At 41.3% G+C, this 23,753-nt stretch overlaps 1 protein-coding gene across 1 annotated transcript; it reads right to left on the reverse strand.

Annotated features, from left to right (window-relative positions):
- Positions 1 to 1,472: 1,472 nt before the first annotated feature.
- Positions 1,473 to 21,324, reverse strand: plpp2b (phospholipid phosphatase 2b). Its single transcript, XM_032526934.1, has 6 exons — positions 20,834 to 21,324; positions 8,637 to 8,788; positions 8,125 to 8,387; positions 7,879 to 7,936; positions 6,039 to 6,215; positions 1,473 to 5,051 (listed from the first exon to the last, which is right to left on the reverse strand). The coding sequence occupies exons 1-6, from the start codon at positions 20,910 to 20,912 to the stop codon at positions 4,893 to 4,895; spliced, it is 888 nt and encodes a 295-aa protein (XP_032382825.1). The 5' UTR covers positions 20,913 to 21,324; the 3' UTR covers positions 1,473 to 4,892.
- Between the last annotated feature and the right edge of the window lie 2,429 nt (positions 21,325 to 23,753).

Here is a 23,753-nt window from a genome sequence, read left to right on the forward strand (position 1 = left end):
TTTAGCATTTCTTGGAAGATTATCAAGTGTGCTGAACAATATTTTAGGATAGAATGGGCTAGTTATTCAAAATTTCCAAGGTTTTTTCACAGTACGCTGATGGTTTGGTGACTAAAGCCACAGGAATGGATCTGTCCGCTCCAGGTAGAGTATCTATTTCATCGGCCTCCTGACCCCTAAGGCAGATAGCATATCTGATTTAATGCCTTTTAGATGGATAGTGTCTTACTGTTTACAACCACAGGTGGGTGCACTGTATAGCAAGCTCAGAAATGCCCTGGTTTCCTTAGAGGCAATTCTTCATAATGAAACAAGGTAAATTTACTATTAGGCCTCAGGGTAATATATTCAGCAAGGGTACATTATGCATCTCAAGAGAAATTACTGAGAAAGCTATGAACTAACATATTGTTAATCACCCTGAAGTTGAAGAAGCTAAATGGGTAGTCATGTAAATAAAATAGCTTAATGTTTTCCATTGCCAGTTGTTTTGACACCAAAGTATAAAATGTCCCCGTGCAAGTGAGTAATATTGTTTTAAATGAGGGATGACTGTGGTTTTCAATACTGCTGCAAACAAAACTGCCACAAATGTCCCCATGGGTCCAATGTTTATTTTGTTATAAATACATGTTTTTGTGGAGCAATCCATTCTCCAGCCTGGACGCGTTGAGTTAGCAGGGGAGCCCTGATTAACCCCTCCTAAATCCGTAGCACTTGGTTTGAATTCATTATTTTTTTTAAAGTCATGTCATGACTCAGTCCTTTGACAGCATGTCTCCAGAGGTAGAATATTAAATCTTTAGACATTGCAGTGCACGAATGCGCAAACTATACTCTTAACATAATACATCTGAAGGTTTATTTACATTCCCTGATTGTGTGTTATTAGCTTTATGTGATGAATCTTGATTTTCCATACAATAATCACCTCGTCTAAATAGGAGACAAACCTCCAACCTACTGAGTGAATTAATTTCATTTTCAAAATTCATGATGTTAAACGGTCAGTTTACCAAAATTACAGAAAAACATGTGCTCTGTGAATCAACCAGAGTAACACAAACATGGTTTCTGACTGGTTTCTGACATAAACAATCTTTAGATAACAAACGCCCTCCTCGCCTTGTTACAACACCCATTTCAAGTGTGTTGACTTTTTGGCTTGTGAAGAATTGTTATTTTGCATCATTGAAATGAAATATTGCTTGCAATCAAGATTACAGTGAACTCGCCAAGAACATCTTGAAATCGTGATGATGCAACAACATAGTTTATCATATTTAAGTTCTTTATATAAAAAAAAAAAAAAAAAAAAAAAAAAGTACAAATGTTACTATCACCATCTAGCAAGTTCTGTAGACATGAAATACATCATCCCTCAAATTTTTGTATCAACAATTAAAAGAAGCCCGGTGTAATTCCATCAAAACATCAGTGACATTAAATGCATAAACAACACAGTATAACTTAATGTGGATTATACCTTTATTTAAAATTCTCTGGTTTAAAAGCCTATAGATATAATCTTTACACAAAAAGCAAACAATGTGAATCATACCTACAAATGGACAGGAGATTGGCCAAACAGGGCCTACTTTAAGGCACTGATTCAATAAAGCATAATAACACATGGAGCCACATGAACAGCTGAGAACCTTGGTTTTTCATGAAGCTGGAGAGACATCAAACACCATGCCATTTCTACATCCTCATCCTCATTTTGGCTATTAGTCTGGCCGCAGTAATACACTCCGGTGATTTTGACTCAGAGGAGCCGGGGTGGGGGCTCCTCCAGCACTTCATCGCAACCAGTTCCAGCTGTTTCTCGTTGTAAATCTGTTTTAAATGTGTAGATGTCCTCAGGGAGCAAGGTTCCCCATGGGATACCCCACCCCCACCCCCAAAGTACCTTTCCTTTCTCTAGTCTCAGCTCAGTTTTGGGGCCTTACAATCACTACCAGGTGAGAGTCTGTCCTGCTGCCCCCCCCCCCCAAATCAGCTTTGTGGTCTCTCAGATCTGCTGTCAGTCTTCCAGGGGTCTGCAAGCTGTACACAAACTGCACAGGAGACCTTACTCACAAATTAACCTCATTTATCAACACAGGAATGGGAAGAGGAACACAGACGAATCTTTGAAGTGGGAATGGAGCAGTGTTACTAGCTTCAAAAACACAGTTGGGTATGTAACCCTTTATCATTACAACAGCCCTTTAAAAGCCCTGCCAAGGCATCTGGCTTATGTTTGGACCTGGAATTGGATCCGTTTCTGTGGCAAACTTCTCCAGCCACCAGTCTGAGAAGTCACCAGCCAAAGCACACTGTACATGTGAAATAAAAACATACAAGCATATATATACGCAACATGAAACATGTCTCATAACATTAGTATATACAGTATTTGTGGCTCATAGTGGCAAGCAGGGGTGATTGCACAAAAACCTTAACAGCGCCGGCAGTAAGAGTAAATAAAGAACTTTTTATTTAAAATAAATTAATCACCATTTTCAAAATGGTTGTCTCATCCTTCTTTAATTATTATTATGTGAGAAAAAAAGAGAGGGCAAATTGCTTAATATTTGATTGGCAATAAAGTAGTGGTATAGCACATAAATCCAACAGAAATTAAAGCTATCTGTAACAATGGTTTCAACCTCTGCAGTCCATTTCACACAGGGAAACATATTTCATTCACAAGCTCCACAATTAAATGTATACATTTTTTAGAAAAGCATCACCACTGTTAAGGGTGAATCTGACTTTAAGGCCCTGACACACCAAGCAGACAGTCAAGAACTAGTGGCGACGAATGCCAACTGTGGTGTCGCCTAACATGGCCGTGTTCTTGGTAAAAAAGAAAATTGCACTTGAACACACCACAAAGACTACAGCTAACAGCCAAATGCCGCATACGTTCTGTGCTTGCGTGAGAGAAAATAATTCTCCATGCGAGCAGGTGGCGGTAATCTATTCGTCATTGAAAAAGAGAAACCGCCATCTTACGGACATAATGTGCCAAAAAAGATATTCCAAAAAAGTAATTTTCAAACTTAATTTTTGGCCTGTTTTTCTGTGTATTGGATTGATTAGATGAGACGAAGATGAAAAATTAGAAGAGCCTTCTGTGTGCGCGCTCTCACAGTCATTTATTTGCTTTCCTCATTACATTTTTTTCATCTTATGTACTAATTCACTTGAGCTGAATAGCCAACCAAAATAAGGAAGACAAATTCCGACACGTGGCCACGGTGCATGACACAACGCAAAAGCTAGGCGCGACAGACGGTCACCGTCGGCCTAACTTGGATCGACGATCTCCTTGACGTGTCAGGGCCTTAAGAGTCAGTATATGATCTCCTCTCCTTAGTTCAGATTCAGAATTATTGGCACCGAAGAGATGATGCGAAAGTCAGGCACTTATCAGGACACTTGGGCAATGATACAACATGATACTAAGAGTAATTTCTGGGACTAGTGAAGCAGAGTTGATCAATGTAGTGTAAGTCCTCGTGGAGAATAAGCCTGTATAGTGACTTTTAAAAAGGTTACATTGTTTGTCGGAGTAGAGGAGCTGGGAGACATGTATCGTCTGATGTCAGATCATAGAATTACATCTGACCTAAGATGTTCAGTATGGATTGCCTTTTTGCTGACAGGATGACATGATACATGGAGAAAATTAGCTCATCTGCTGTGGACTTAAAATAATTTGTTAGGATTTGCACTGCCCTTCTAGTGTGGAGCTTCTTCTTTAAGGTGCACTTACAGCAAACTGTGCCTTTCCCTACATTTATAAACAATCTTGTCTTTCTTCCTCTCGTTCTTACATTTCTTTCATCGCTGCCTACACATTTGACGCCTTACATACAGAAATCAAAAACATACAAAAATTGTTAAAGCTACATTAAGCGATATATTTGATGTTAACATAAAATCAAAGAGCCCCTGGTAAGTAAAATAGTTGCTATAATACTACGATTCCCACTGAGAATCAACACCTAGATCTTCCTGACCCACATCGCCACAGATATATATATATATATATATATATATATATATCTCCATTTATCTATCTATCTATCTATCTATCTCTGTGGCAATGTGGGGAGCGGTTTCCCACAAACACGGCCTGAGAAATACATGTGTATTGCACCTAATAATCAAGTGATAAGTAAAGTAAGCAGCATGCATCAAGCCAAGCCTTTTTCGCAGGAAGTGATGGCATAAAAGTGAGTGGATATTTGTCAGTTGGAAGGATAGGACTCTAATTGGGATGCCCATGTTCCTGCATTTCTGCTGTTCACATCTGCTGACACATCAGCCACAGGTACTTAAGAAGGCATTAGTATATCATAGCTTTGCTGCTGTGGGTTTGGAGTCTTTCGCTTAATGCAGCTTTAAGCACATACACTTCAACATCAACAATGATGTCTTAAAAACAACATGCTCCTCTCTCCCTTACAGGAGATAGACGATCATCATGGTGTCTTTGAGAGGGGGCTCAGGCACCTGGCGATGGGATGTAGCCCCCTCAGTCAGTCCAGTGGTTGGGGAGTAGGGGGGGGTGTGAGTGGTTGAAACAGAGGGAGGGAGCATGGGGCTTGGAGGCTGCAAGCTAAAGACCTGATCTTTACCTTTTCAAAAAGACATACAAAGGGCTAGCTGTAGAATTTATATATACACTTTAAAACTTCTAACATCTCATACTCATAGGACTCCTCACATAGCATCAGGAGTCTGCAGGGGGCAGCTGATAAGAGTCAAGACCCAGGTAACTCCCTGAACTAAACGCCGTTGCCTGCCCAATCAAGGTTGAAGCCCTTGAGTTGGACCCTATCACACAGTTTTTGGGTCTGCAGGCTGCAGCCTCTGTTCCCTTGCATCAGCCCCTATCACACAGGGCCTGGATTGTGGTGATAGTTGAAATGGTTGCTGTGCTCGGAGTCTACAATCTGCAGGCTGGGTTTCCTCTCTGGTTCTTCGCTATCAGCTGTGTCTGGCCTAGTGCAACGAGGAGGACGCTTCTTAAAGAAGTCGGACACAAAGTGCACCTGCAGAGGAGGACAAATGAGGAGGTTAGCTTTGGTCACTTTTTTCCCCACAGAGGTTGGAGTATAAGCATGTAAGGGATCCAGAGGTGGTAAGGGCAGGGCTGGAAACTGATTGCATACAGTATGTCTGGACAGATCTGTGCAAAGCTGTTAAGTGACACACACCCACACACACCCACACCCACACACAAATCTGAGAGGAACACACAGGGAGCAGGCACAACCCCTGAAGGCCATGGAGGGTCTCTAATTGCACACAACACTATGAAGGCCAAAAGAGTGGGCTTCTCTCGCTCTCGCACGCAAGCACACACACACACACACACACACACACAAAAGAGGGAAATGACCCAACAATAAAGAAGCCCAGCTGGATAAAGTGCTCTGAATGGACTTATTGCCTGAGAACCTGTCAGTGAAAGTGTGTGGGTTTGTATCAAATCACACTTTGCTGCTGTCACACTTCATTCCCCTCATGCTTTCTGTCAGCTATATGGATTTTTACTGCCAGACTGAAATAAAGTTGAAATATGGACCATTCTTCAGCGGCTGTTCTGCTTTGAAAGAGTATCACGGACAAAAAGATTTCCATTTAAATGTCATTTTTATGACCGGGAGCAGCACCCATATTTGCTTTTCCTTAAGCCAGAAACCACAGGAGTATGACTCAAAGTACAGATGTCACCAGGTTTGAGGCTGGAGCCACTTCACAGAAAAGTATTTAATGTCAAAACATGTGAAACTGTTTTCTAGAGATAAGTGTTATTTAGTTTAGTTATTTCTCTGAGCTGATGTCATCATACAATTTTCAGTATAAAATTTTTGACTTTCTGTAAATTGCTTGATGATTGGCTTCCTTTACTACATGGAGATCTCAGCATCATGCTACCAGACCATCTTATGACTTACTGATATCACGGAAAAATCATGTAGGAATTCCACATTTTGCAATGTTTGCCCTTGAGAGAAGTTGTCGTGGAGACTCACATTGAGTACAGCAACAAGTGCTCCCTGCAACAGCCCCACCAGCACGTCGCTCCAGTGGTGCTTGTAATCAGAGACTCGGGTGTAACCCACATACACCGCAAAGGCCACCAGGAAGAACTGGATGGTGGGCCGGAGAAGTCTGGCCCACTTAGCCACCAGTCTCGCCTGCACGTAAAGCTGGAGGAAGTGAAAAAGGAACAGAGAGTGGTAGACCATGGGTGAAGAAGAGACAGAAAAGAGAGAGAAATCAGGGGGGAGAGACTGTCAACCAGGGCTGTCAACCAGGGTTATTATTGTTAGCTAAACAAAAGGAAGCAGTGAAAAATATTTTTTTAGTAAACTGAAATTAAATCAAAACTAAACCCTTTAAGAAAAACTAAAACTAATGTGAAACTATATTGCCGGGTTAATAAACTAATACAAATTAGTGTAAACCATTTCAGTTCATTTGTTTAGCTATGATATCAATAAACATATACAGTCACATACACACACACTATACATAAGACTTAAAATTTTCGTCAGTTTTTGTGACATTAAATTATATTTAGTTACATAACTTCTGAGAAATGTTAGCTGACCCTAACAAAAACATACAGAAAAATGGAAATTTAACCAAAACTAGTAAACTGTAAACTAACTAAAACTAAACTGAACATGAAATCCAAAAGTCAAAACTACAATAAAAATAAAAACTCATTGAAAATGTAAAACTATTATAAACCTTGCTGTCAACTTGCTATTACACTGAGAAAAAGATGTGAAGAGGTTGTGGTCTGGTTATCACACCATAGAAAGGTTTGGATCATGTAAATGGTGTCTGGACCAACATGTGTTGTCAGCATTTGCAAAGACACAATGTTATATAAATGTCATGCAGTATGCTGACAAAGCAGTAAAGAAATGGAGCAATCTCCACATCTCTGCATTTGCTGTACTGTAAGGTTACATAGTTTAAATAGTACCTCACTCCAAAAGACCGAAAAACAAAAAAAATCCATTTATTTTGAGTTTGCGTCTCTCTAATGTAAAAACAGTTGCTGGTAAGCCCCAAATTGGATTTAACTGTAAAGAGGTGTTTAGTATGAATCTAATTTATGTCCACTGTGGATTGAAACCCCTTTTTACTGGAAAACAGCAGATGCCAAAATATTATGAACCTGGCAACAGAACAGACTTCGCTGGGCTTCTTCTGGACTGCTGTTGAAGGTGCAAAAATTGGCATCACACTACAGTTCCCCCCCCCGTCACAGCCACACTCGCCACACTGAGGGACACAGGCTGCTGGATATCCCAGCTCTGCCCAATTTGTTTACAGCATTAGCCTGGAAACCTGAGGGCCACTGACAGGAATAGACACTTGCTTGAGATATTCTGTCTTTAAACTGAACAACGTTGCTTCGCTTGGCCTCTTGACGCTTGCTGTCGAGCACTGGTGCCTGGCGTTTTACATAAAAAGGGATTGGGCCAAGGGTAATGAACTGGATAGGCTTGGAGGCACATGCACAGCGCAAGCTTTGATGTCATCATTGCTGGGAAAAAAGGCAGCAGAGGCCTCCAGATAATTTCTCCTAGTATCCACATTCTTCCTCTAAACTCTTGCTCTGTCCTTTTATGTTCACAGACACAAACCAACTCTATGAGCCTTTTCTCCTCTTCAACAATTAGCCCTCGATTACGGCTCCAAATGCCAAGCCTGTTCTCAAATGAGATATCACACCGAGATATCGGCATGGAGATCACAAGGAGTGATTTCCGTGTTTACTGTACATAGAGATGCGTGTTTACACTGTGTGTTGGGTCTTTTAACCACGGATTAAGGATCATGTGTTGTACTTACCGCAAGGAAGAGCATGCAGTACATTCCAAAAGAGGAGTGACCCGAGTAAAAGGACAATCTGGAGAAGAAAACCAATCGAAATGTGTCACACAGGATATTTAAACGGTAGAACGCTGTTGGCATCATTATCACGTAAAATGTGTTAGAATCTCACTCCACAGACAAACACCAGTATGTGATAATTAGCTTTAAAGCATAATGGTACAACTATACTACTATAACACTGAGATCACCCCCTCCTCCTACCTGGACTCTGTGACGTCCTGAAGCTTGCCTGTGCAGTTGATCACCTGCATGTATCCCGTGCAGACCTTAGGGACACATACGGCCATGAAGTTCGGTCTCGGGCGGCCGATTGTGAACTTGGCAAGGTCGGTGAGCGACTGGCTAACAGATGCACCAAACAAGAAGGTGCCCACTACCTTGTAGAGTGCAGCTACATACTGGTTGAATTCAGAATTTGAGTACACCCTTTTGCTGTAGACCAGATAAGCCTCTCCAGTGGATATCTGAGGGAAGAGAGCCAACAGTGAAAACAGATCCAATTTTCTTTCTCCATTTTTTGCATGATTAAAATTTGAATTACTTTTCCTTCTTATCCTTATACATCACTTTGCCCATTAGTTATGGAGCAAACAGCCTGGAATGTTGTTAAATGAGTGAATGTCTGTAAACGTTTCATGATTTTGGCTTTAGTGAGATGATGTAATAAAGCTCCCTGTGTGGAAGGGGGGGAGGAGTTTTTAAGTAAAACTTACAATGATGACAGTGCAGGAGATGGTGACGGCCGCCAGCATTCCATGGGTGATGGTGTCTGGTTTTAGGGGGTACATGATGCTCTCGTCGTCACAGTAAACCCCTCTCTGATATGGCTTGAACACAATGGTCATTATGATGAAGGGCAGTGCCGCTGTAGCCAAAACAAAGCAGAAGAACAACAGGCCAATGAGATGGGTTGGATTTTTTTCACCATATTTGGAGATATTGTGCTTTAGGGGAAATGAGATGAATGCATTAGTCTCTGCCACTGGCCTTAAATACCCGGAACAAGGTTGATCCAAGTTAATGGACATCACTATCTGAGAAAACATGTTTATGGTGGAATAACGTAAGACAGAAATTACATCATTTTCTAAAAGCTGGGACGTGAAAATGTTTCTCTAGGGATAATTAAATTGTTTTCCCTTTCCCTCTCGGACCTCGAGGTCTAAAACCATAATGATGAAAACAACCCACAAGGAGAAAAAAAAAACATTCAGTCAGTAAATGTGTCAGCGTAGAAACGCGCAGCAAGGAATTACAAAAATAAACATTGCAAAATAGTATTTATATACAGAGGCATGTGTGCTTATGTAAAAATCACACACATACTCACAGACACAAGAGAGTACACAAATCAACGCAGACATAACTGCAGCTCTTTTGAATGATGTGGCTGTGTGCAAATATAATACCAAATATAGCCGCTCAAGGCTCCTGAGTGCACGAAAGATGTCCTTGAGATGTTCAGAGACATCCGCGCCAGAAATTCTGCCAGAACTGAAGTGGACTGTGAAAGTAGTTTGAGAGGATTTTTCTTTGGATGGGAAAACTTTTTCCCATTGGAATCCATTGTAACGGATTATGACCTCTAACCTTTTATAAGCCTACAACAGTAAATGTTTCATACTCAAAAGACTTTAGTAGATACAGTATGTGTAAGAAAGGCCTTACTTGATAGACACGGTTAATTTATCATTTTAGTCAAAGTTCACTTCAAAAAGTAAAAATAAAGAAAAAAAGAAAAGAAAAAAGAAGTGCTTTTTAATACATTAACTCAGGTAACTTTTGTTTGGTATTTCTCATTACCTTTGACATTTGGGTCAAGTGTAAAAATTGAATTAATAGATTGGAAAATCAGCATGAGTTGCAGCCCTGCTGAGGAATGTACTCTCCACCCTGATATCCACTACCAATAACAGGCAGACAGACAGTCTTGGGGCCACTGTGGAAATGCCGTACAGTACAGCCGCGTACTAAACGCAAGAAAAACAGCTGTGAAAAAACACGGCACATAGTTGAAAGTGCTTTCACCAATAGTATCACATTTCTGTGTAAATGAGAAGTGCACCCCTCCCATTTTTTTTTTTTTAAAAGAAATGTCTGCAGCTGACATAATTCTAGGAGGACTTTGAGCAAGACTGAATGATGAAAACAACAGTCCACATGCTGAAGACTGAGACTAAAGCAAAATATACAACTGGATTGATGACAACGCTGAGTTTAACATCCACCCTGAAACAAACATGAAACGACAGCCTAATGTAAATGTACTAATACTGACAAAAAAAAAAGAACTGGCAGGTTTTTCTTAAATGCTGGGGCTGTGGGCTGAGCAGTTCAAAAAGATGTAAAGGATGTATAGCATGTTAATGTGACACTATAACTTGAGCTCATTCTAAGAAAAAACATTAAGGCTGAATCCCATTCCTTCCCCTTTACCCCTACCCTTGGCCCTTCCCTACCTTTTGCGCGTTCACGCGGCACCTAGTGCCGGTCCAATACGTATTACGAGCTAGGGGTAGGGCATGGATCAAGGGCTGTATACCCCTACGGATCTAGTGTGGACGCGACCTCACTAGAAAACACACAGGCAGTGTGTGGCTGCTGCATCAACCAGAGAGACACATGAATGTAAGTACTTTCAGGTTTAAATAATTGATTAAAAGTTACGACAGTCTGTTTTGTGGTCTATGCAGTCCTGTACATGTGTACCCATGTTCCTAACTGAAACTTTTTAAAAATCGCTAGCTTGCAATGCTAACGCTAATCGCTAACGCTAATCGCTAACGCTAACGTTGAACAGTCCCACATATTTCTGCCTTGAAGGACTGTATAGATCGCATAGATTGTATAGCTATATATATATAACGGTCTATGATACATCGCTACGTGCTTAACTATACCGCCCTGTCTCACACAGGAGGACACAGGAGGACACAGCAGCTGATCCAGGTTGGGGCTTGCAAACGAGCAGACTTTCCTAATCATATGTTCATGTTGTACCATCATTATTGCATGGTAGCCTACTATTATTGTAATAATATTTAATTAATTCCTGTTCATTGTTCATGCACTTGTTATATTGTTGTTGGTTTTGATATGGGACACTGATGATATGTGAGGGGGGGTTACTGGCAAAAGGCTCCAGACTGGTCTGGAATATCAGAGCAGCTGTAGCTACAACAGTGTAGTGTGTGTGTAGTTTGTTTGTGGTCTTGTGTGTATTTTTTAGTTTTACACATGAGTGCCTTTATTGTGTGCGACATGTTAGTTATGGTCTAATAGTGACAATGGTTCTGTAACATTATTTATGTAACGTTTTTGCCTGTTATGTTCAATTATCACCAATAAAGACAGATTTTTGTCAACAAAATGTTTTTGTGAACATCAATGACATTCAAAACGGTGATAACTGAAACAGATATACACACCATGTATACAGGGTGTATATGTATGTATAGTACACATGAGCATGTGTATACACATTTGTATTGCAAACAGACCTAAGTACTACACAGATAAGTACTCTGCACTACAAAGTGAACCTAAAATAACTATAAAATATATAACACTGTTGTCCAAACCACACACAATCAACAGACCTAGACGGCATCTTGGAGGTTTGTGATCAATACTGTATGGTGATGTCACCAAGTGGTGTCCCAATTCATAGGGGTATGTTTTCACCCCTTACCCCTACCCTGGTTTCAAGGGCCAAGGGGTAGGGGTAAGGCCAGGGTAGGGTAAGGGGAAGGAATGGGATTCAGCCTAAGACTAGAACTAAACCACTAATTAACTAATGAAGTAAATGCTGTAATTTACAATAAACAACAGTACACAAGGACACTTGTACAGTGGCCCGCAGTGGGTCTCACTCGTGTCCAACATTGCAAACATCCGAGGTGACATGAGATGAGTACGGTCATTGTTTAGTGGCATGCTAACTGCACACATGTTCCTCACAGATAGACAAAAAGTGTTATTGGCTCAGTACGGAAGGGCAGCAGCAAAATAGAAGCTTTGTGCTGAGAGGAGAATAAACAATAGTGCTCTAAGGATAAACCCAAGATTGCATATGGACTCCTGGTAACCCGACCTCGGAGGGTTTAGACAAGGCAAACAGGGAAGGAAAACACACAACCAGAGATACCAATTGATTTCAACACGAAATGCTAATCTTCTTATGACATTTAAAAAAAAGGAGGAATCTCAACTCCCATCTTCAATATTTCAACACAAGATGTTAAAGTAAAAATATTCTTATCAGCAAAAATGGCCTTTAGTTTTGACAAAAAGGTCAAACAAATATTTTCTTGGCAGGTATATTATGGGTCACACGCAAAATAAAATCTGCCTGCTGTTACCTTCCGACAGAGCCAAGCTAGCTGTTTTTCCTGATTCCGGTCTTTATGCTAGTCTAAGCTAACCAGCTGCTAGCTGTAGCTTCATATGTGTAGACATGAGAGTGGTATCAATCTTCTTATCTAATTCTCAGTGAATACGCATTCTTCCCTAAAATTCAAAACCTGTCCAATGCATCTATTCCACCTTCCCCCTATCTGTGAGCTGCAACAGCTGGATAACACCTGTCCCCACACGGCAACTTCCCACTGGCCACAGAGCACCACGCGCTTCCTGGATCCCTGTTTTCACATCTACCAGCCGTGTCAGGACAGGGTGGTAAAGCGGGTGTATAAAGTCTTATTCCACATATTTTCCTCTTTGCACCACCAAAATCTTGTTTGTGACAACCACAGCATATGTTCTCTTGCATTTAACGGACATCCTGTCTCAGGCGCCTCATGGGAGCGCCCTGAAATGGATTTATTGATGTGGCCTTTGGGTGCCAGCTTCTGCATCTGTATCCTGCATCCTGCTTCCAGCGGACAAGAAACAACTCTCTCTGGTGCAACTTTCCTTTTCACCATCGCTGACAAATGGTTGGACTTAAATCAAACAGTTACTGGATAGAATCTCTTTACAGGAGTTGTTATTGTGACTGCTACTCCAAGGTAACCTTTTCAGGCTCTTCACATATCTACTATGTCTCTTCATATTTCTACGCTTGAAACTTACACAGCATGTCAAATATGTCATTCGATAACTTAATATTATCAGTGTGTTTGCATTACCAGACATGAAAAAAACATTGTCCTTTGGGATCCATAGCCAGCTGGACATTGTGAGATAGTATCGGTTTCCACTCCACATATTATTTCAGCCAATACCAACTTTTTATGCAGTGTGGAATGTTTGCATTCAGCACAACATCAAAAACCAAGTGGAAATGCAAACAAAAGGAAAGACTTGTTTGACTATCATAACTGTATACCAGCAAGTTTTAAAAGGTTGGTGTGAATTGGGCCTGGACAACATCATGGGGAATGTTTATTTACTTAATACAGCATGGTGAATGTCACCTTAAAATGGCAGAAGGACATAATTATTTCTCTCTTGCAGTCAAAATAGTGGTATATTAACTTCAAACTGTTTTATGAAGTTTTTAACATTTGCCAGAGCGGAGCCATTAATCACAGCAAAGTGCGGGAAAAATGAAGTGTAAAGCTTCAAAGAGAAGTGCCAGCAGCAAAGGAAATATACCACCTTCCTCCATCTAACAAGTTCACAAAAGGTGTACTAGCTTTTGCATGTACATCAACGACATTACATTTGTTCATTTGCATCGATATGTTTTGCTGCATACTAAAAGGTTTTAAGGAGTGTTTCTTTGCACTTACTAAATCCTCTTAATAGCTTTAGCCAGCTTGCCCACACATTTACATTTCATGTACTGAGTGAAGTCAGGGCAGCTGGCCTTAAACAACCCTCCCTAGGCTTGTAAAAAAAATAAATTAATTTTTCATTTCTGTGTTCCTAAACGAAGCATTAACTCAGCTGACACATGACTTTAACTTGTCTTAAGTTACAAGTTTTGTTGAAAATAAAAGTGCTCATATAATATGATGTAAGGGTCTGGCCTGCCGTCATGGGCAGAATGAATGGTACATCCTGGGGTGTGTGAATGTGTTTCTTGAGCGTTGCCTCAGTGGATCATATCTGCGAGAAACAAACCGGCCACTCTTAAAAAGGAGACACGCATACACAAACCCAGCAAAAATAGACCCATCGGCAGACAAAATACGTCTCTGGGATACCACGAGACAACCTCACAACCTAAACTGACGCTGCTCCAAAGCTGCCTCCACTTAAAGACCGGGCTTCTGACTTTTAATGTTTACAAAATACAAACGGACATATACAGTATCTGAAGGAAAGGTAGAAAGGGATAGGTGTACTTATTCAGGATACATGAGAACCTTCTCTCTAGACACCTGCTTATACAGATGAAGGGAAATGCTGCCAGTTTGGAATGTAGCCATGAAGCTTACCTCCAGCTGCCAGTCAGAAATCTCCTGCCTGAGCCCCTAATGGGAGCCTGTTTGAAGTTGCAGGATGCAGGGCTCAAAAGTTCCTGCCTCACATTAAGAAAGGCCCATTTTAGAGGCTTTGGTTCCATTCTGGGAAGTTTAATGCTTCTCATTTATCTGGCCGCAATCTAGCATTCATCCACAGTGGCATCTTGGTGTCTCCTCCTGCACAAATTGGCATTAGTGCAACAGAGAGCAAGAGTAATTGGCGATGACTGCGTCTCAAAAGGAGGGTCTGAAAAGCATCAGTCAGAGAAGCGGAACGGAAAATTTAAGCATCAACTGATACCACGGACAAACAAAGATGTCAGTGTGAGAAGCAGTTTGCACTCTTTCCTTCATTCCTTCCACCACTGCTGATTCACATCCTCCATGCTGTTTTTTTTCTTTTGCTTACTCAAAGTCATTCATTCTTCTCTCTGGAGCTCCATCTTTTTGTCTGTCATTCTCTTGATCACAGTGTCCTCCCACACACTTCTCCCTCTGTTGTAAATATAGAGGCCTCAATGGGATGGTGCTTTATTTAGCTGGCAGATGTGCAATTACGCAAAGCCATTTGGACCACAGTCGCACTCTGAGGCTTTAGATTCGAGGCTTGTCACGTCCTCTCTCAGCCTCTCTTTCTTGCTTTCTTTCCTTTTTCTTCTCTTCTCAGTTTTTTTTTGTTGTCCTCTCTATCACACATTTCCTTCTAAAGGAATGTTGACGCCTCAACCATCTACAAGTTCCACCAGTGGTTTGAGAGTGCCTCACACCTACTAGCCCTTGTTTCTCTGACATAACCTGCTGCACCTGCAAAACCATGTGGATAATTATCTCCTCAATTTGAAAAACATACAGTCTGGGTTTTGATTTTGCATATTTTCAAGGTGTGTAAAGCATCTGTCTGTGAGAGAGGGGTGTTCCCATGCCCCTGGGCTGCCCTGTTTGGTCTGAAACTTCCTTTCAGGGTCACAGCTGGATATTTTGCTCCTTCTAATTTATTCCACCCTCTTTTCTCGTCTCTCCAGTGTGAAAGTCAATCAGTGAGTTTCTTCTTTCTTTATTTCTCCCCCACTTTCTAAACCATCTTTCCTTCTGTTGATAGCTCTCATTTCCTCTCACATTAACACCATTCTTCTTTAGTTGCCACCCTTGTGTCACTTTTTAGTCATTTACTCTATCCGACTGTGCCTCCTCCCACTGTGGACAAGGACAGAGGAAGCTCTTTTCCCTTTAGCTGCAGTCAACGTTTCTGTGTCTTTTTTTCCTTTTCTTGCCTGCTCTCGCTCGTTTCCTCCCTCCAATTCAGACATGCACTGTAAAAATGACCGAAGGGACATTGGTAGCACCAAAGCTCTGTATCAACATCGTTGATGTTACAAACCTTTACAAGATGACTCATGATAAAGAAACAACTAAAAACACTCCTTCTTTTCTGACGGTCTCACCTCAAGCTGGACTGACTAATGGGGAAGGTATGTGCTGAGCCTACAACCTCTGCCGGCGTTGGCCTCTGGAATTCTAATTCACATGAGCAACGCCCAACTTCACCAGTTATACCAAATCCTGCTCCTGCCCATTCTTTATTTTTAATCCAGCTGTTTGGCTCAGTCCATCATTTATGCATGCTTAGGTCCAAGCAGTGCAGAACGAGACAGGGTGGCAGGCGAGGTTGTAGGAGTGGTGGAAGGGCAGCTAAATCTGGCAATCAAAGAGCTTGGGTTTGGAGGGGATCAAAGATGTAGGCCACACAGGTTCAAACCTAAACCATAAAGATCTAGTTAAAGAGTACACTATCAGAAATAGTGCTGAGCTTCTCTGAAAGGTCTGCGTAACATTGCTGAATTTGCTGGGATTCTTATGTATAATTACTGTACGTAAATGGAACTATATTTAGCTGTTGTCTGACAAAAGTGACATTGAATGCGTTTCTCCAAATTAGGAGCCACATTTCCCAAAATCCTGCTCATTGTCAAAAAGTAATCCTTGCTCTTTTCTTTCTATGCGTATGTTTTCTGTCAAACTTTACTGGAAAGAATAAACATGTTGGCAGACTCCTGCAGCATTTTAATCATCACCATTTGAAAGACACTGGAAAGCTACATTAGAACAGCAGGCTTGCTAACTGTTTTGACTTGCAAAGCAATCAGGGGAATTTTCCAATGAAATCCTAAACAACGCAATCTCCTCCTCATGTCTTAAAAACAATAATAACTATTACAACTAAAAGGGCACTCGGAGAGTGCAGACCTCCACCAGGGCAGTGTCAATGTGCCCTGGTGGATAATAATCTTTAATAATAATAATAATAATAATCTTTCCCAGTCAGAAGAGTTCTGACTGGGAAAGATTATTAGATTATTCCGACAACACATGAACGCAGCACAAACGCCCCTATCTCACAATGTTAACAAAAATGAAAATGTATTTGTTTTTCTGCGCTGTGATTCGGCTCCGCTCCAAAACTTCATGGGTTCTTCCTTGGCCCATGCCACAGCCTTCCCCCGTGTTTCATAAAAACAGAAGTTTTTCTGTAATCCTGCTGACAGACAAACCCAGCTGAAAGCATGGCCTCCTTAGCCGAGGCAATTACATCAAAATAGTGTCTTACATCTCCCTAAAATTCCAAAATGTTCTACCAGCTCACCACCAAACTTTGACCTCATCTGTGTACTTGACTTAACTTTTGGGGAATGCGGCTTTCATGTCTCACAATCAAGGTTACCAGAAATCATTGTGTAATTAAGATAATAACAACAACGAAGAGAACAAAAAAAGTAGTATTTCTCAGAGGGATGTTCCTTGTTGTTTAAAGGGCTTCAGTTTCCATGACAGAGCTCTCCTGAGGAAAACCATTCCCATCAAGGCTTTCACTGAGAACTCAGGATGATCAGTCTTCCCAACACAACGGCATGAGAGGCCCAGCTCCCTGGAGACGCTGCAGCACGGCTTCACCAACAAACTAACCGACATCCAGCGAGGTCAGAGAACAGAGCATGTAGATATTTACATGCAACCCCGGTCTAATAAGATGAAAATAATACAAGGAAAAACGTAGCAACTCTTTGATACTTTTATAGCTGTGGGGGCTTTGGGAGCAAACTCTATTGTATCAGGTAATGAGTCAGTCAATACCAAGTTGCTAATACAAAATGAAATAACTCCACTATGTGTGGAGACTCCACCGGCTGTCAGCTCAAATCCACAGGACCAGGATTCACAAAAACAATAATGAAATACTATAACCCAATTTCAGAATCCCGTGACGGGAACAATGAAACTTTGGTTAATCCTTTTTGTCACATTTGAGTGTAATGGAATGCATAGTAGACTTCAAGATGAACTGGTTTTGTCACAACTTCCTTTACATCACATGGAAAAACAAAGAGTGAGAGAGTGCGTCTTGCACCAATGCCTTGCCTTGGGGTTGTTTAGACACGCACGCACGCGCACACACACACACACACACACACACACACACACACGCACACGCACGCGCACACACGCACACACGCACACACGCACACACGCTCATTGCTATTCGCCTGCATCAGGCACAAGCCATTCAGCAATAAGAGCAGTGTGATCCCCCCCCACCCCTGACTCCTGAACAACCTGCTGCACTGCACCTACGACTATGAGTTGTGGGCAGGGAGAGGTTAAACCCCCGGCCTTTCCTGTCTGTGCTCTCAGCCAACAACCACCGTCTACTTGGGCCGAGTGTAGAGTTACACAGACAAGAGAAGGACTGGAGGATACACAGAAGAAAGAATGGAGAAGGTCAAGAGCTTAAACTGAACAACAAACTTAAGACCAGGGCAGATATTTGAAAAGTAAAAAACAACTTAATGTCCCTCATGCATCAGACAGGTTTCTTATTACAACAAACCTTGGGTCTAAAGAATCCGAAAACCACTCCTTGGGGCTCCTGGGTAGCTCACCTGGTAGAGCTGGTGCCCGTGTGCAGAGGCTCAGTCCTCGACGCAGCGGCTCAGGGTTCAAGTCTGAACTGCGGCCATTTGCTGCATGTCTTCCCCCTCTCTATACCCCCTTTCCTGTCTACAGCTGTCCAGTCTATTCCAGGTTAAAATGCACAAAAAGTCCTTGGCTCTAAGCAGCCATTTTGTATCGTATCTTCAGTAAGAGGTTCAGAGATAGTGTGTGACATAGTTTGAACATGGACGGAGGCTCATCCACAACAACAGTTGTTAGTTTGACCTGGGGAGGGTAAGGTGTACAGGACATAGAGCATGCAAAAGAAATGACTGTGATCGCATCTGTTGCTTTTATTTTGCTTTAAGTTACAAAACAAAAAAAGAAATACATGTACGCTGCATTCCAGGAGATTTATATTCAGAGTCTGAGGAGAATAAAGACATCACTTCCATGGAAGAAAAAAAGAAGATAAAAGCAGTTTTTAAATCAGGCTGGCTAACGGTCAGCGTTGGTAGATTCACACAGGGATTTTTACAATATGAAATGTAATTAGTTCCAAATGCAGACAAAACCCAACTCAAAACTCTGTTTCCATATAGGCAAATGGAATAATTACAAGCCCTACCATGTTGTTATTACATGGCTGGGGCAACCTCACATAAGCTTGGGGTTGACTTGACAATTATTTGGGTGGCTGACGTGGGTGGCAAAGGGGAAGGGAGAGGCAAAAGGGTGGGCAGCAGCTATCCAGACCTGACCGATCAAACCCAACCCAGACGTTAATCCCAGACTTGTGACAGCGAAATGGTGAGGCTTATCAAGTTCAGCAGTCTGGGGATGTTCCCACAGACAGAAAAACACCCCTAAGCTCTCTGGAAAAGCCGGAGGGGGCTGAAACTGCAGAGCAGAGCAGATCTGCACATCCTTTTCTGAGTTCTCCCCCCAACTTCCACCACTATCACCAGCGCAGAAACGACAGGGGATGAACACGCCGCCAAACACCAGACCATTATGCAACACTCGTCTGTCAAGGGCTTGTGGCATTAAGTCAGAAAACCAAAGTCCACCACACTTTACACACACACACACACACACACACCACACACACACACACACACACCACACAACACACACACACACACACACACACACACACACACACTTGTAACTGTTATAATCAGAGGCTTATCATTTACATGGAGGACCACAGGTGTCATGTCAATGCATATCTAAATCTATAAATGAATGAATCTATTTTAAATTGATGCATTTGATTTTTTATGAACCCTTTTTATTTGACATGTTTATTGATGACTGATAGATTTATTTGTAATTTACACAAAGTATTATGTGCAGTGCATAGTTCATCTCCATATTTATGGGTTCAATAAGCCTATTTGTAAAATGCTTTATGTAATCCTGTTTCATTGCCAAATCTTCAGTCTTTATTTTTATTTCAAACAAAAAAATATATAATAACACAATGAGTGCATAGCAACACCCCAAAAGGGAAAAACAATATCTTTAAGTGTTACAAATATGTTCACTCTGATCAAAAATAAAATGTTTAATCAATATGCTTGTTATTCTTCCCACCCCTCATTCAACTGTAAATAGTTTCTGTATGTATTATATATTGTGTATAGCAGATAACAAATATACGCAAAAAGTATTTTAGACAAATACCAAACAACCCATTACCCTAATAATAACGGCTAATGGAAGGCATTATGATTATTGAAATGAAACATGCGGTCCTCTGTATATCATATCCTATTCAGTTCCATTCATTAAAAGATTGACAGCAAAATACAAATATTGACAACTATGACCACACCACCTCATTATGTGTTCATCAGCCAAAGACAAACACCTGTACAGTAATGATGTAATCTCGTTACTCAAGCAAAACAAACCATATCTCAAACTGAAGCTAAATGCAAAACAATGGTCTGTGGAGCAATGGGAAGCAACATCTGAAGAAGTGCACAGTATGAGGGAAGTGAGGGGATTCTTGAAAAGATTCCTGACAGACAAACTATTGAAGAAAATGAGGAATTCTCGGGGCACACACGCATATCACATTTCCATAAACAAACATTGAGCTTCCTGAAGCTCTGTAAAGTCCTGCAAAGTTTTCGGTGAGTAGTTTAAAGCATGCAGCAGCTGCAGGCCTGTGAGGTGAATGAGATTTCCCCCTGTGTTTTACGCATGGTGATACTTAATGTCCCGTTTCAGCCTGGACAATGTTGCAGATCAGATACTGGACTTTTAAAGAGATACTGGAATACACCAGCTTCTGTGTTGTCCTGAAGATCTTCATTCTCACTCAAATTAAAAACATGTCTGCGTGTCCCTTTAACGGGAGACTGAAGGAGGCTTCCCTCGACGCTGTCATGAGCAAAACGCACCTAAACCGACCGAGCGACTGGCAATAACCCGCTGTCCCCACAAATATATCATCTTCGTGGTATCACAATTCTTGCTGACAACACTGAAGTGCAACTCCTAGATAAAAGGCGGATAATGCTGACGTATAGATTTGTAGCTTGGTGTCCATAACTTACCAACTAGAACGCACAGCACGTCCACCACCACGAACAGCTTTTTCTTCCTCAGCTCCTTCATCTTCTTCTTTTCGTTCATTCACGTTCAAATCAAGAACTTTAAGATAGAATAATTAGCCTACTTTTTGTAACGAGGCAAACAAGTCCATCGACGCTCGCTAGCTTTGGAATAATAGGCTATGCAAACAATGTGGCAACCTGCACTACGGGTTCTTCCGGGATCCTCTTCCCTACCTGTGCTGCCACCATTGACAGCAAAGGTGTGTAATGTTTTTTTTGTTTTTTCAAAACGACAGCGTTTTAAAAACTGAGAAGATACGCAACAGCACTGGGGTGTTGCGTCCTTTTGCGCGCATTAGACCTACTGCTCTGGGTACAACAGCAGAACTGGAGAGATCCTCCGATTTCACAGCGCTGGAGGCGTCCGGAGAATCCAGTATAAACTCTTTCGTCCACAGACGCGCGCACGCGCGTACATTCACACACACACACACACACACACACACCCGCGCGCGCGCGCGCACACACCACGCCACCGCACTGGTCCCTCCTCCTTGCTTCCTCGTCTGGCTCCTCTCTGGCTATCCGATCCCCGCGCAAAGAGCAAGTGAGACAACCTTTCAGCGGTTTCGCTTGGGTTTTCTCTCCCTGCCTTGCAAGTCAACTTTTTATGTCTTTTCAGTAACACTGTATGGATCAGGACAGCAGTAAATCTGACACAAAGGTCGCTGTCAGGTCAAAAATACTCTTGCGGAATAAAAAAAAAAAGGAGGCTGGAATAAAGTGATATCCTGAAACAATTGACTGCCGTTACACCTGACCTCATTATCTGGACAAGAACACACACTCTTGGATTTAAAAGCACTACACTAAGGCTGTGGCTTTGATCGAGGACTCAGCTCTGCCCCCCCATTTCCAAATCCTCACATAGTTGAGAGAGCCCTAAATGATCTCATCCCATCATGCACTCCACTTTCCTCATAAAAGCCCCACAGCACTACATCAGCACAACACTTGAGTTGCTCAGTTTTGTTGAGAACTTGACCTTTTCCCTCAGTGCACTCTCCTCCCAATTGTTAAAGAGATTAATATTGAAGCTGACTAAAAAGCAAACAAGTTGTAAATAAAATGCACAGATATTTAGTCAACACAATCTTGTCCCTGGGAGGTGGACTCACACTGTGCACACTTGGTGGGTGATTCCAAAAATGTAGAGTACAAAACTTCCACCTTAACAAAGCAGGGAGACTGTAATACGCCCTGCTGGGACTGTAGCAACATTAGCATGACTTAACACCAGCAGGACTCCAGGCCATGCTGTTAGTTTTGTTGTTGTTGTGTTTTTCCTTTGCTCCAGGCAATCAGGACGTTTCCCCACCAGCTGTCAATATCAGGCCACCACTTGCTGGCAACATCCACCCATGTGTATAGCACTTTAGAGTAATTTGTGTGTATTAACACTTAATTCTGTTTGCATGACAAACACCACGTTTACCCCTAAGTCTATTTGTTCAGCACCCTTGAGTTGATAAGTAGATAATCTTACATGCACAAACTCTGAATTGCAGCTTTATTTGACCTTCTATGGATATTTACAAAAAAATGGAATTTAAGGCACTGAAATGAGATTATATGTACACTGTACAGCTGCCAACTAAAATTTGATAATATGCAAATGAAAACATCAATAATATGCAGCAGAATATATGAGGGGAAAGGAGAGAAAGGGGAACAACTGTCAGTTCAAGGACAATTGAGATCTTTCTGCCCCCTTCTGGTGGTTTCTACCACTAACAAGCTAATTCCAACACTTAGCAACTCTAGTAAAAAGGATTGAAATATAATAAACATATAATTGGGACAACATTCCCAGATTCATCCAGATATTCTGCAGAAAAAAATATTCACAAATATGGTCCCAATCCACAAAGGAATGCTTTTCATATTTGCTATTTTAGCCACCACATGTTGCTTTGTGAAATAAAATGAAACTATCTTTTTGTTGATGGCTTGTGGAGGTAGTCAGTGAGTACACAATCAACCTTCATTTCATACCTCAACGAACATTTACGCCAATGGTGTCAAGATTTAAAAACAACGTTTGCGAACATAACCGCAAACAATAAAAACGACAGTTACACTATTTATCCTTAATATGCTCACAGACAAGAGGAGAATAATTCTCTGGTACACTGGTGGAAAAGATGAGAATGGGTATTGACAACAGTAGTTCTGAATGTAATAATAAAATGGTACCGCTCATGATACTGCGCTGGAGGCATAACCATAAACCAATGCCAATATTCCCATTGATGTGCATCAATTCTCAATATCTTTGAGTTTGACCATTTTCCACCCCAAACATTAGAACAATATGTGTCCTCCAGAATTTTAGTAGTAGCTCTTCCAGCAGCATGATCCCACCTGTTCATTGTCAGGAAACTCCCAATAATGTACAGTCCCTGACAAAAGTCTTGTCGCTTATCTATTTTGTAGAAATATTATCTGACCTATTATCTGATCTATTAATCTGACTTTTAATTAATCAATTGGTGTAAGAAACAGCTCATATGAAAAGCTTAAACCCTCCCAAATGATTTTCAATGCACTGAAATAAATTAGTTTCACTAAAAAAAGATTTATTATTTAAACAAGACAGAAAGGTCAAATTTTGGCAAGACAAAAGTTTCGTCACCTATACATAAATTGAACAAATTTACTACAAATACTAAAATATGTCAGCAAATTAAATAGTGGTGCTGTGAGATTCAAATCTAATATCTTGTATGACTTCCATGAGCTTGAAGGACTGCATCCATGCGGTTTGGCAAGGATTCATACAATGTATTGATGAAGTCATCAGGAATAGCTAGGAAAGCAGTCTTGCTGCCTCCCAGAGTTCATCAATATTCTTTGGTTT

Source organism: Etheostoma spectabile, chromosome 9 (genome assembly GCF_008692095.1).
Source record: "Etheostoma spectabile isolate EspeVRDwgs_2016 chromosome 9, UIUC_Espe_1.0, whole genome shotgun sequence".
Lineage (NCBI taxonomy): Eukaryota > Metazoa > Chordata > Actinopteri > Perciformes > Percidae > Etheostoma > Etheostoma spectabile.

Bases quoted from the DNA above. Each gene is read 5' to 3' on its own strand.
- plpp2b (XM_032526934.1), bottom strand. From the start codon at position 20,912: ATGAACGAAAAGAAGAAGATGAAGGAGCTGAGGAAGAAAAAGCTGTTC. The intron at 6,216-7,878 runs GTAAGTACAACA...CACTTCCTCCAG, and splicing joins ACTGCATGCTCTTCCTTGCG to CTTTACGTGCAGGCGAGACT. The intron at 5,052-6,038 runs GTGAGTCTCCAC...CCTCCTCTGCAG, and splicing joins CACTTGTTGCTGTACTCAAT to GTGCACTTTGTGTCCGACTT.